The sequence below is a fragment of the Perissodus microlepis genome, chromosome 1 (genome assembly GCF_051167445.1).
Source record: "Perissodus microlepis isolate ML-2025 ecotype Zambia chromosome 1, ASM5116744v1, whole genome shotgun sequence".
NCBI classification, from domain to species: domain Eukaryota; kingdom Metazoa; phylum Chordata; class Actinopteri; order Cichliformes; family Cichlidae; genus Perissodus; species Perissodus microlepis.
In genome coordinates, this window is record NC_140461.1 from 15859035 (window position 1) to 15873576 (window position 14542).

The window sequence follows — 14542 nt, forward strand, 5'->3', positions numbered from 1 at the left end:
CTTCTGCAGCTCTTAACCCCTCTTCTGATTCCATTACCTCCACCTTTCACTCTTTTCATCCTCCTTTATTTTTCATGCTTGCCTTTATTTTTTTCTTTCCATTCTCTGCACTCTTAGCTCTCTGTCTGGCTATTCTTTCATTTCCCTCTTCCCCTGTGCTCCTTTTGCCCAGCTCTCATCCTCTGCCTCTGTCTTTCGATGCTAAGAGAAACGATGTTGGCGATGTATCTTTTTCTGTAACTTAATGAGTCCTTATTTATAAGTGCTTACAATAAGTTCAAGTGTCATGTTTTCAAGAACAGTTTATTAAATTTAATTCTATCTTGGTCACTACAGTAATGACACTGATTTTCATCAGTGTTGAAAACTCAAGAATTTGCATGAGGATTTTGAAAAAGTAGTGTTTAATAATTTTCTTTTAGTATACTAATTACTTACTTAATGGATGTACTGGATGAGGAAAAAAGCAAAAAGTTATAGCTGTGAGTGCAAACTTCAAGTCGGTAAAATGCTCATTCGTTTTTCTGCGACTGAGACAGTCCCCAAGTTGCTCTTCGTACATGTGACATTCAACATTAGATTCTTTTGTAGCAGCTTGACCTCGGTGGTCTATCATAGTAATGCTTTGGTGTGCAAGTCCTTGATCATTTGAACTGACCCTCTGGCCTCTATACTTATCTGGAAGTTCAAAGAGCACCACAACCAGCCTGCAGCATCTTTAGATGAACCTTGTCCATCCTCAGAGCCTTTTCATGACACATTCACTGCCAAAGAAAGAGGCTAGATATTTTTTCTCCAAATGTTGTCTTTCTTCCTATTTGTTCTGCTCTCATGTCCCTCTGTTACATCTCATTTCTCCTCCGTTTAGATCTCCTGCTTTCTGATCCTTTCCCGCTGCTTCTCCCTCGTTCCCCTTCGTGCAACTGCCAGTCCTGCTCTTACTCTCTTTTTCTCCACTTTGTGACACATCACTTGTCCTGTTATTACATTTACATTTTAAATTATGTTTACTGTCTGTGGGACTGCCGGTGTGTGTCTCTGTGTGTATCGGTGTAAAAAGGGTGAGTGTGACATTAAAAGTAGCATTGTAGCCAGGTTTTGCACTAAGGAGTGGGAATAAACAGCTATCTGTTGTGGATAATGTGCTTTACACTTGTGACCTGTATCCAATAATTTATTTTTACTGTGGCTTTTTGCCATTTTACAGATGCACACATCCACAGGGATTTGCAGTAAGTGCAACAATGCAGTAAGGTTAAAAATATGTATTTGCAGCGATTCAAGCAGCCAGTCAGAAGAGTAGGTGCCAAAACATTGGTGCCCCAGTAGTATAAAGTTGTGCGTCTGTGTTTATCTTCGTATCACAAAAAGGCTAGTTGCCCTAACAATAGAAAAGTGCTAGAATATTCCCACAAATAGCTCTCTGCTGGTCTTGGTTTACTTGTCCATCTCCTCTCTGCTGCATGACTTGACCTCACGTCTTCTGTTCCCTTCTCCCCCCTGGTCTGTCAAACATCTCCTTTTCTCTTTTCCCCTCTCCAGTGTTTTCATCTTTCATATTTCTTGAGTTTTGTAAACATTCCTCTCTCTCTCTTCCCTGACATGTTCATCTTTGTTTTATCATCACAGCTTAATTCTTTATGTGATTCTATTTTTTATTTATTTTTGCTCTTTCCATCCCTCCTCTCATTTTCCCTTCCAGCGTCACTTTCTTTCTCATTTATCTCCATTCTTTGCAATCTCGTATTAGTATTGCCCAACCTCATTTAGGCTGGACTCTTTCTCTCTCCCTTTATCACTTTGACCTCTCAAAGCGACTAGTCTAATCCTTCTCTTCCTGTTCATTTAAGTGACTTTCTCGCTCTCACCTCCTCTTCAGTGTTTTTCCTTCCGATTATTTCTTCTTTGCTCGTGTCTTTCTTTTAAGCTCTCTTTCACTTGCGTTTATTCTTCTGTGAAAAACCTCCTGTTTCACCTATCCTTCACGTCTCTCCTCTCTTCTTCTCCTGTTTCCTTTTTTGTCAAGCATGCTTGTTTTTGAAAGATTAAGGGAACCTCTCTTTTCATTTGCTTCTCCTCCTTTTCTACCTTTCTTTTTAGTTCACTCTCATCTCCCACATCCCTTGTTCTGTCTCCTCTCTGACCCCTTGTCTCACTCTCACTCCAGTGTCAGGCAGGACGCCAGTACGCATGAATAATGGAAGAGAGGCAGCATATCATGCAATTTTTTTTTCTTTCTCTTCTTAACATTTCCCCCCACATCGCTTTATTTTTGAGACATATAAGAATTTAAAACACTGTATTAAATTAAACTCTGTATATAAACAAGTTTGTAATCGTTTAAGCCCTATAATATCTGGATTGACTCTTAGCATTCCAATTCCTGGCCCAATACTCTAATGAATATTTAATCATTTAGAAAAATTACTTCTCATAATCAGGATAGAGAATGGAGTGTATGAGAACCTTTTAATTACAACTTTTAGGTCTTCAAGGCTTATTCAGAATACTTACTTTTCTAGAATGTCAACACACACATAAATACACTTCAGCTGGTTATTAATGTACTAACACATTGGGCCACACCTCTCTCTGAATTCATGTCTTCTCAGGTCCATTGCCATAAGTGTATAATATAAAGCACCTAGCCATGAAATCATTGGTCCTTCTAAAGAGCTCACTTGTGGCAGACCACATATGGGCATGGGACAGGAAAGTCATCTCAGTGCAGCTGATTCAGTAACTGCTTTCCAGAGTTCCACACTTCCTCTGGTATTAACATCTGCAAAAAAAACTGTGCACTGGAAGCAATGGTTTTCACAGGCCAAGCAACTCCTGTAGTGTGTAGCTGGTCTGGTGCTTTTGTCCATATTGTGTAACCCAATCATGAGAATCAGAAAGAAAGGTCATTTAAATGACTTCAAACATTGTATGGTTCTTGGTTCCAGTCGGGCTGGCATGAGCATTTCAGAAACTGCTGATCTTCTGGGATTTTCCCACACAACTGTTTCTAGGGGTAACAGATAATAGTCTGAAAAGGAGAAAATATCCGGTGAGTGGCAATTCTCCCGGTGAAAATGCTTGTTGATGCCGGAGGTCAGAGGAGAATGGCCAGAATGCTTCGAGTTTATAGGGCGGCAACAGTAACTCATGGTAAAGTGCAATCACCTGAAAATGCAGGTATCTGTACTTTACTTGAGTATGTATTACTTTACTTTAAGTATATATTTATTTGAGTGTTGAGTATTTTAGTTGTGCTTTGTTACTTTCCACCTTTGCTTCTTATGCAGCGGTGCATTAGTAACAAAATAACATAACTTAATATAGCACTCTAGCACTTAGCTATAAAAACTGGATAAAATGTAAATGTTGCTTCATGTTTCTTTCCTCTGTTTAAGATAGTTAGGAAAACACATATATATAGAGAGAGAGATCGATATTATACGGTAATAGAGTGATATAATGTACTCATATATAATGTATTAGTAATATATATAAGTACAGTCATAATGTAGCATTGCTTACTTTCTCTTTAGTGAACTTTGTATAAAAAAATGTTCCTCTGTGGTAAGTTTTTGATTGAATCTGACTTTAGTCAAAGAGAAAACAGCACAGTCTAGCACTGTATCCTTATGTAACTGTAAGCTGTTTCATCATATAGACCTTTCCTTTTTTCTTTTTTTTTACATCAGACAGGTTGTCTGAGAACATCTTCTGCCAGGCTAGGCTGAGATAAAATTGCACATTCTCTTGAAATCATTGTAAAGGTTTGCTGAAGTTTTGAAACACAAAATAAATACTGCAATAACAAGCCTATATATCCTTTGTTGATGTTTGTAGGGAGCCCCATCCTTTTTAGTCTAGTTTTCATATCATGCACTATATTTTTTGTGTTAATGTGCCACACGTCAAGACATTTATATTTAAAGGCTCTCACTGATAAAGACTGCTAGTTGACTCTCTGAGAGATGACACATCACACTACAGTACTGGAGCTTTTCACTGTGTATACTATAGTGTTATATCGCCTCGGGGTAGATACATTGGCAGGGGTTTTTTTTTTTTATCCTCTTACAGATTTTTTTCTTTTTGTTTCCTCAGATTTTTTAGTTGATAACCCAGCTTTATTGACAGTATCAAATCTAATCAAAGAATCAAATCAATGAGGTTCTCTAAGAAGCTCTCTAATTACATTTTTATTTTTATTTTTTTATATTTTATTCCCTCGTTTTCTTCATCAGTATTTGTAACTTGCTCTCTCTAGTCTACTCAGTGTAACTGCGGCATTATTAAAGGGCAGTTAGTGTGGCGCTTGTTGCTCTAGAGAGGTTGGTAGAACATGAGCTTCCAGGCAGCATCTCCTACATCATTTCCTCGCTTCTCTCTGTGCATCATTTTTTCCGTACATTTTGTTTTATTCCTTTTAACGCCGTGTTGGTTGCCGTTGGTAAAGAAAAGTAACAGAAGCTAAATCTGATGTAAGACTTACCATAGGGTACTGACTTATCCTCTTAGTAGGGATGGTTAAAAAATGTGTGAAGTTATTTCTTTTTTCTTCTGCTTTACTATCAACAGCCCCCTCTTTTACGTAACTTTCCCCTGTAGGGTTTGGTGTTTATTGTGATTGTGTGTGAAACTCAGATAGTTTCTAGCCCAGCTCTTATGAAATCAGGAATATAAACTTTTTTTTTCAAAGTCACTAAGCATTATGTCCTAATTCAGTCAACTTTACAAAATAGATGAGTCTTGTTTTTCAGTTAACAAAGTTGCTTTTTCTTATTTTTTTGCTGATGAATTTTTATAAAAAAAATTTACAGTTTTTTTTTTGTAAATGTATTTTTTTCAGCAAGGACTTCCCTCAATGGAAACCACTTAGACACTGAAGTAGGACTGTGACCAGTACAAGTGCACACATTATGCTTTTGGTGAGGGTTGATCATAATGGGAATGGATAATATCATTCACTTCCCACATCTGCATTTCCAAACCAGTGGAACAAATTGCCTTTTTGCAAAAACCTCTTTAAATTATAGCCAGCCTTTGTACCATGGAGGACAAATCAAAGGGACTCAAAAATTATACCTTGAACTCACTAGAAACTTCTCTCTACACTGGCACATTTTCATATTTTCACATGAAACATAGATCCAGTAGTTTTTCTGCACCTCTGTGCTCTGCCTTGCATATCTTACATATTTACAGTTGTTTATGAATAGGCATTTTGCTACATTTTTCACAGTAGCTGATCATGCTGGTAATTTGTAATTAGAGAACAGCACTTTCTTCCAACAACTACACTGTGCATTTTTTTCTTGCTCTTGCTATAACAGACTGTTGTGATAAACATAATTTATCTCTGAAGGAGGGTCTAAACCTCTATCTAATATTCAGCATGTTGCTATACTTGCCACTAGAGAAAAGTAGAAATATATTTCACATCGACAAAATAAAGCAAAATTCACTGTAGATGGACTCTGTGTTTCAAAGGATCTGCCTTGTGATGTTGTGCTGTACTGTCCACAGCGTCGTACGACACAGTAAGGAGCACAGCGCTATGAATATTAGAATATCCTTACGTCTTAGGTTTGGTACCTGTCTGCATCAATCATGTTCAGTTTATGTTTTGTTCTTAATAAAGTTCTTGTTTGCTTACTTCCAGGCTGACTGGTACAACTCTGCCTTCGCCAGTGATTTCAAATAAGAACTGGGTTCGGATACATTTCACCTCCGACAGCAATCACAGAAGAAAAGGATTCAGTGCTCAGTATCAAGGTATTACTCTTTCAGACATACCTTTTATGTCTCTGTAGTTTTTACCACTGTGTTATACTTATAATTACTTGTATGTAGTGTGTGTATGCATCACTGTGTTTGAAAATTATGCTGTTTCGAACACATTTACAAACGATTCCACACATTAGTTACATTAGTTGTTATTATTATTATTATTATTATTATTATTATTATTATTATTATTATAAAAAGGTCTTTAGATCAACTCATTGGACTAGATGGGATTTTCCTGCCTGACTGATCAGTTATGTCGCTTAATGAGTATATTAAGGTGAATTTCAGTTTCCATATGATGGATCAGATTTAATTGGCTGCTCCCAACACAAAACACAGTGATCCAAGACTGGTCTGTCTTCCTGCATATCTTGCTTCCTGACTTGTCTTCATCTGTTTTGTCGCTGTCTCTGTCTTCCTCAGCTATTTTTCTTTTCTCAAGCCATTGGTGCGTCTACTATTTCCTGTGCCTGTGTGTGTCTGCGTGAGCGAGAGGGATCGGGAGAGAGAGAGAGATGTGCTTTTTATGCCATCTCTGTTTCTCAGTGGAATGCAGTTTAGTTGTAGCACAGATTTTCCTGTTATTCTCGCAGTGCTGCCACTTAGGATAAAATAGATTGAATAAATTTTAATGCTGCTCATCTCTTTTGCTGCCCCCCTTTTCCCCTTTGTCCTCACTTTTCTGTTTCCTTCAGTTTCTTTTGCTGTTTCATGTTCTAATTATAAATTTGTTGTGGATTTGTAAGTGCAAGGGGGTGAGAAGCATTTCTTGGATTGCACGCATAGGTGCACCAAATGGCAACCCCCTAAAATAATTAGTGCTTTGCAAAAAAGACAAACAATAAATCTTTTAAAAATGTGATGTATAATTAAATGAATAACTGCTAATTCCCTTCCCACAGTGAAGAAAGCAATCGAGCTGAAGTCTAGAGGGGTGAAAATGATGCCCAGCAAAGACTCCAGTCACAAAAACGCTGTCTGTAAGTACCCTACAATCTGCCGTGGTTTTGTGTGCTGATGCAGATGCTGTGACCACGTTGTTTAGATGGCATTGCATTACACATTTGGTCAAACATATTTAAACACACACACACACACACACAGAAATGCTGTATATATGCAAGGACACAGGGGATGCATCCATCTTTGATGTGGCAGGAGAAGTGATTTCATCTATTTTTCAATGAGGTCGACCTACTAGGAGACAGGAATTGGTATCATGCTCTCCTTTTCTTTCTGTTTCTTGTAGCAGGTTACTTAATCTTTTCTTAGTACTTTTTTGAGTACTAGTATCAGAATATTAGAAGCAAAAATAAACAAATAAATAAAAACAGAAGTTTTAAATATATCTAAATAAAAAACAGTGGATTGATTTAATTTGACTATATAGTATTATAGTTTCCATTAGTTCCCATCCATTAGATATTTATTAGTGATACATTATTGCAAAAGTAGCATTGTCTAAGTCTGACAGGTTTAGTCTGCTAGCTCCTAAACTAGAGATCAGACCCTCCAGAGTGCCAGCGAATGGAATAGAATAGAATAGAATAGAATAGAATAGCTCTTTATTGTCATTGTACATGTACAACAAAGAATGACATATATAAAGTGTAAACAGCAGGAAATAACAAACAGGAGAAATATATACAAAACAAGGGGAATATATGCAAAAATAAGAGAAAGTTACACAACAGAGAACAATTAAGTCTGTGGTATTGTAAAAGTAAGGAAAAAACTGCTGCTACAAAAACTGTTTTTTCATCATTTGTACTTTTCATGAGTCTTTACTTGATGTGAAAGATTATAACCAAATATGTTTTGTTGCTTAGCACCCATATCCTTGTGTTAGATTCCCACACCAGTATCACACCAGTATTTTGTGTGTGCTTTCTGATTATTTATACGTTTTTAGTAAGGTGTCAGGAAGAGCAAACTTCAGTGTAGCACAGTGATTTACTTTCTGCTAACTGCCACTCTTGCTTCCAGTGGCACTCTTTACCCATTTAACTTTTTTAAACTATATAAATTTCCAAAAGTGGGCACAATAAAGCGTTGGTGTTACTCGGCCAAAACTGGAAGTGTTCCCACTGTGTCTTATTCATTGCCCCTGGAGGTGCAGCCAAGAATCCAGAAAGAGACACTGAAATCATTATTGCACAGACTAGAAACAGCCTGTCTGTTAGATTCTAAGTCAGTAAAGAAAGTGAATCGTCTCACGGAGAGCAGGAGGGCAAAGACGAAAAATTCTGAAGTGCTTCTTTAATTTCTGTTCTGCCCCCTTTTTCTTTTGCTAAGCTCCCCACTTGACTATTTTCCCATATTGCAGTGCAAACAGTCTGCACATTATTTGCATATAGTACACTGTATATCATCTGAGTGGGATTTATTTTGGTGAAAGCTACAATGAAAGCCAGACTTTCTACTTGAATATAAATATATCCATAAGGCAAGGCTAGCAGCTAGATAAGCCAAGAAAAACATAAAAAAAAACAATAAGATCAGAGCCCAGAACGACTTACTGGTATAAAATGGTTTATTTTAAGTTAAAAAAAAAAATCACTGTTTTTGCTGTTGCCCATGAGGTACTGTATTTATCCAACCTCAGAGTTTTTCTGTTTTAAACATGAATAATAAAATCCTGGTTTCATTTAAAAGAGTTTAAAGGACAACCAGGCATAGCTTGAAAGAATATTTGAGAACGTATGGTGGAACTGCAAAGTAATACTGTTCTTAAAAGTCCAAAGCAGTGACTGTAGATTTGTGCAGTTTTAAATAACCTTAATTTTTGTTGTTCAGTGCACCAGTTTGCAGCATCCTGCCAGAAAAAAATGTCTAATTTTGAGATGAAACACAACTGGTGTGTTTTTTTCTTTGAAATATAAAAGCAGCCAGTTCTCTGACAAAAAAAATAAGCCCAAAGCTTTGTCAGTGGAACTTTCAAGATGATTTATTACTAATACACCAATGATTTGTTCAAATGCTGGCAAGTAATGTGTAATTGTTGTAGAGTTTAAAAGATTTCTCTCTAGAGGCTGTGTTTAACCATTAAGTATTTACTCCGATTCAGCTTTGTGATATCTCAAAACCAAAAGAACTGTCTCTGCTAACTATTAGACATGCGGTGATTAGAATAGATCACTTGTTATTTAGGAAAGCAAGGGGATAATCTGTGGAAGTCTTCTGCTTTTATGTGGACCTAAGGAGAAATAGTTTTCACCTCAGTGACAGCTAATGGGAAACCAAATAAAGTTAAACACTATATTGATCACAAGGAAGCAAAACAATAAATTTAGCCATAAATAAGACAAATATCTTTACAGTCTCTGATGGCAGACATATGTCTTGGCAGCTTGGAGATGCCCCGTAAACAGCATTCCGATCCTGTGACACGGGCTTTTAATTATCACAGAAGCCCAGCCTCATACCTCATCCATCCCTTAGCATTTAACTTCATAATAGAATCCTCATCAATAATTCTGCCGATTTACACGCTCAGCCAAGCATGCACTGCCGCAATTAACATTAGCGTGGCGTTTTTTGTGTGAACGTATGTGCACGTGTGAAGGGAAATTCTCATGTGCGTTTGTGCTTCTCCATGTGTTGCTGCAATTAATATTTAAACTGGTCTGCACTCTGCGTATTTGAGTGTGTGCATGATTATATAAAGAGTTCCTGGGACACGTCAGTTTATTATAGTCTTCAATGATATGACGCTGGGTAAAGAACATACCTTTACTTGGATTTACTAAAGCACACACACACAGTCCATACTCACACATGACCATAACCAAAGTTGTTTCCATATAAAGAATATCTGAAGTCAGAAAGTAATGGTTGGTACTTGTTACAAGAAGCTGGCAAACATAATATCTTGTTATGAGGTAAATTTCTTTCCAAATGTAAATCTTTTATAATGCATGGTGACATATAGTGTTATGTTTTGTATGTATTACCCCAAGAAATAGACTCAGTAAAACTCTGCTGGAGAAAAAAATAAGTTGACCTTTTAAATTGGTTTTGCAGGAGAGAAATTCCCTGTATGTTGTAAAATAACTGTAATCACCAGTGGTTTATATATGCTGAAAGATTCAAAAGTAACTATCCCACTTGTAAAATTGTTATTGCACTTAAGCACATTAGCTTCGTTATCCGTAATCATTATGTGGAGCCAAAGCATAGTGATGATAATTACTGTTAACTGTGTAGTCCAGGGAGCCCTTTAGCCTCTGCAGCTCTGGAAATAAATTAGAAATTTACCTCACCTTGGGCCCATGTTCATTGAAAACGTGCTCACATGCTTGTCATGGGGACCAAAGCTGAGTAGATGTGGGTTCACATTGGCTGAGCAAGGTTATCCCAGTGTAGACCATCAGGTTGGCAACCAGGACCATTAAAATATTTAAAAAAAGGAAATCCAAGGTCCACGTTTGGTCCTCAACTAGTCTTTGAACAACACTTCTGTAGACTAAATGACTCCCAGTGGTAATATTATAGCTCTGTGGTGAAGAATCTGCAGTCTTTATGCAATATGTAATCATTACAAAGAACCAGACTGATGGTAATGAGTTTTACCTGTCTAGAGAGTGGAGTGCTTATGAATCATAATCTAAAGCACATAATATCTAAGCACATTCTAATACACACACAAGTACAGATTTAAATAGATTCACAGACGGTCAGTTTATGAATAATTTTCATACATGCTATTGATAAAAATCGTATGCAATCTAAAGGATGAGATCATTAAAATACACAGCTACAAACTCAGAGTGGTGTGTAAAGCAACCCGAAATAATTTCGCTGAGACCAACCCATGGCGGAGTCGCCCTCTCTCAGCAGTAACATTAGCTTACTGCTGAAGATGTGTCATAATTATAGAGAGGCTGAAAGATTAAGGAGCGTTACTCCCAAGACAATGACCTACAACTGTAATGAATGATCATTGTGGAAGCGTAATTTATAATCAGTGTTTTCTTTAGGCTTGTCGGGCAATATGGTGCTGGGCCACAGACTACTCGAAAGAAAGAAACACAACCACTTAAAATGTAAATTTGTCAGATAGCGTAACACCACAGCTAAATAGTTTGGAGGAAACGTCACAGGCACACTTTCAAAAATATTATGTAATTATGGGTTTGTTCACTCTCATACTGTACGTCTTATATGCGAAAATTTGATGAACTCAACGTAATAGCGTGGGGCTGGAGGACTGTAGCTCTTGGGTTGATTGACCTGTGAACATGAGAAGGTGGAGGAGAAAAAGACGGCAGATTGGATAAGAGGCAACAAGAAGAGGGCAGCGCAAGAGAGTATATCAACAATAGACACTTCACACATTTCTCCCGTCATCCTGCAGGCATCTGAAGTGCACCTCAAAAGCTCTTAGCTGAAACACATCAGCTGATCGCACACACACACACACACACACTCACCAGCATACGCTCTAACACTAACACTGCTCCTCCTTTTCTCTTTATGGCCTCGTTTCTTTTGTATTCTTGTTAATAACTAAACATTTATGCTTCGTTTCTTTGCATTCTCACTTCGAATGTGTTTATTTGTTTCTTTGGATTGCTCTGTAAGTCTGTAAAAAAGTATTCAACTTCCCTGTGTCCCTTTCATGCTTATTTTTAAGACTTTGCGAAACTTTACAGTTTTTAAAAGTGTTGTCAGTAACATTCAAACTCAAAGACCACCGGTTTGTACACATTATTGTTTTCTAAAAAATACAACACGTAACCCTAAATTTAAGACTCCAGTTTTATTGATTTAAATTTAATGGATTGTTTTGGGGGCTTTCCATAAAATTTCATTTGCATGAGTCTGTTCTAGAGTTTATGATGTCCAGAACTAATGGCTCATGATTCACTTTTGTCTTTAAAAAATGGTGTCACCTCCAGTCTGGCTGCTGTGATGTATAGTGGTGATGGCAGTAGCTGCATAATCTCTTTATGCTTGTTGCATACACAATGACTAAAGCTAATGGTTTCGTGCTGACTCTAAAATTAAATAAATAAACAGCAACTACAATAACAACAGAGCAAATGTTCTGTAACTCCTGGAAGACTCATATTTGTTCAACCACTTTTGTTCCTCAGTAATCTTCGGGCTGGGAGGTGGGCCCTTTTGCAGCACCTGCTGTTACAGGCTTTTTAGCATTGGCGATGTGACAGTGAAGTTTGTTGTCATATTGGTTCAGTGTTATAAAAAAGCAAAAAACAAACACAGCCCAAAGTTGAATTAATCAATAGACGAAGTGTTGAAATACTGATCTCACTATATATTTTGTGTAAAAATACTCATGGCTATACTGATTTTACTATCAATGATCACTCCTTTTAAGTTTAAGCAACAGTTGCATTGAAGTCAGTTTAATAAATCAAGCTGTGCTGGTGTTGTGCTGGAATATCCTTTCTTCAAATAAGTGAGTGAATTGTACAAAACATCAGTAACACCCATCAAACTAAAAGATCAATCGTTTATATTCAGTTAAATTTAAAAAAAAAAAAAACCCTGACAGCGTCAATCAACCTGAACACTGTTATCTTTGTTAATGCATCAATCGATTGGTTTGGAGTGTTTGCTTGTAACTTCTAACCACAGCTGCTAAAAATTAACTAATAGTAACTTGTGTCTTATTTTGGCTCAAATGGCAGAAAGTTACTGAGGTAAAGGAATGCTAAACGTATACAGGCACCAATGAGCAAACAAATCCTTTTTTGTTGTTGTTATTTTTAATTGAATTGAATTTATTTATTGAAAATTCCTAAAAAGTTGACTTTTATACATGAAAGGTTTGCTGAGGAGACTTTGATGATATGTAAATTACACTGTGCGTCATAAGGTTATGTTTAAATGCTGAATGATCTTTTAAGTGCAAATTGGATTAAGTCAGTGTGAGGATTTTTGATATCGGCCCAGCAGTGATATTTGTCCTTTTTTTTCCTACAACAATCTCATGTTGTTTGCATGAGCTGGATTTGTTTCCGCAGTATGAACCTTTTCATTTTTTGCCAATGAAAACCATTTGAACACGAGTGAGAGAAAAAGCAGTGAGCGATCATGAAAGAGAAAGTGCGTTTTAGAGTGTGTCTGTGTGGTGATTTTTTTTGGACGGAACATCAAAACCACGGCAGAGCAATAAGACAGCTTGTTCTGTTTGCATCATATCTCACACAAACAGTCTATACACTCACAACCTCTCATCGCGCACAAAACACAATCACACAAATGCAGCAAATCATTCATCCATCTTTTATGCTAGGATGCACAAAACTTTGGCATCCCTTTGTAAACTGCAGCTAATGTGAGAGGGGGAAAAAGCCGAGGGAGCACGCTGAGAATGCAAAAGTGGAAAGGAGGAGTGAGGGGGAGCAGATACAAACAGAAAACAGGAAGAGAAATAGAAGCAAGTAAGACAGATACCGGAAAAGATGGGCAGAAAGACAGGGTGAAGTGTTCAGAGGTCAGATATTTCACTTTCTCTGGGTAATATTTTATAAGCCTGCAAGATTATTCTCACATGCTTTTCTTCGCACTACACAGTTTAGAGCTCTCATTTCCCTGCACTTTTACTTATTTTCTATCTCTTTTTTTATTTGTGTTTTGCTCACCGTCATTATTCATCCCCAGAGTTCCATTAAGACAGAGCTGGTCTAAACTGGTTTCTTTCATGTTGTCTGGTCTCATTTACATTTACATTATGATTTAGCCATGCAGCAGATGTTCCCACTCTGAGCAAACTCTGAAACCAATTCAATATCGCAAATACAAGCTGGACAAAATTTGTCATGTATCTTGTTTTTTTTGTTTTGTTTTGTTACTGCAGATAGTTGAGAAAGCCAATCAGATTGCAGCTTATGCATTTAGGCATGTGACAATTTTCTCTGATGGTACGGGCAGAATTTGGTGAAAAGCATGGATCCACCCTGCATTCCCTTAACTGTTTAGGCTAGTGGTGATATAATTGTGTGGGGGGAATTTTCTTGGGACACTTTGGATCCCTTTGTACAAACTGAGCCTACCTGATCACTATCAAGTGCATTGTAGCTGACGATGTCCATCCCTTTGGTGTGCCCATCATCTAATGGCTGCTTCCAGCAGGGTAACAGGCACCGTGTCACAGGGCTCAAATCTTCTCAAACTGCTTTATTAAACATGACAGTGAGTTCACTGTACTCAAATGACCTTCACAGTCTCCAAATTTCAATAGAGCACCTTTGGGACGTGGTGGAACGGATGGTTGGCATCATGGATGTGCAGCAACTGTGTGATGCTATTATGTCAATATGGACCAAAAACTAACCAAACAGCTCACTAACTATTAATTCTGTAACTGTGGTTGAAAAAAGAAATTCTCACAAACCAAACAGAAAACAAAACATCAGAAAACATAAATGGTCCAAAAGGTCGAGTCCTTGATGAAAGTCATCTGCCTACACACATAACACTGAGTTTTAGATCATTCTTGCACGAGGGAATAAAGGTGGTCCCGATAATGAAAAGGAGAGTGGAGAAATTACACAGCACTGGGAAGTTCTTAACAGTTAAGCATTAAGACTTTAATAAGCACTCTGTGATATTTTGCCATCGGTTGGTTTTATGCTCCCTGCCTGTTTTTTCTTATATGTCTCAGTCCTGGTATTGTGCATGCTGGCGCCCAGTCATGGTTTACTAGGACACTTGATAGAACTGAGCTATTGTTAACAAAATATATTTTACTGTGCCTTTCTGCTATGACAAGTCAAAATGTCAG

General features: G+C 37.4%; 1 protein-coding gene across 2 annotated transcripts in view; it reads left to right on the plus strand.

The window, feature by feature from the left end:
- The window catches only part of LOC146393616 (CUB and sushi domain-containing protein 1-like), a 437819-nt gene that overhangs the window by 242358 nt on the left and 180919 nt on the right, over positions 1–14542 (plus strand). For both annotated transcript variants that reach the window (XM_084931950.1, XM_084931959.1), the window contains exons 6-7: positions 5660–5772; positions 6690–6767. In XM_084931950.1, the coding sequence (XP_084788076.1) occupies positions 5660–5772; positions 6690–6767 (191 nt within the window). The remainder of the gene's footprint in view (positions 1–5659; positions 5773–6689; positions 6768–14542) is intronic.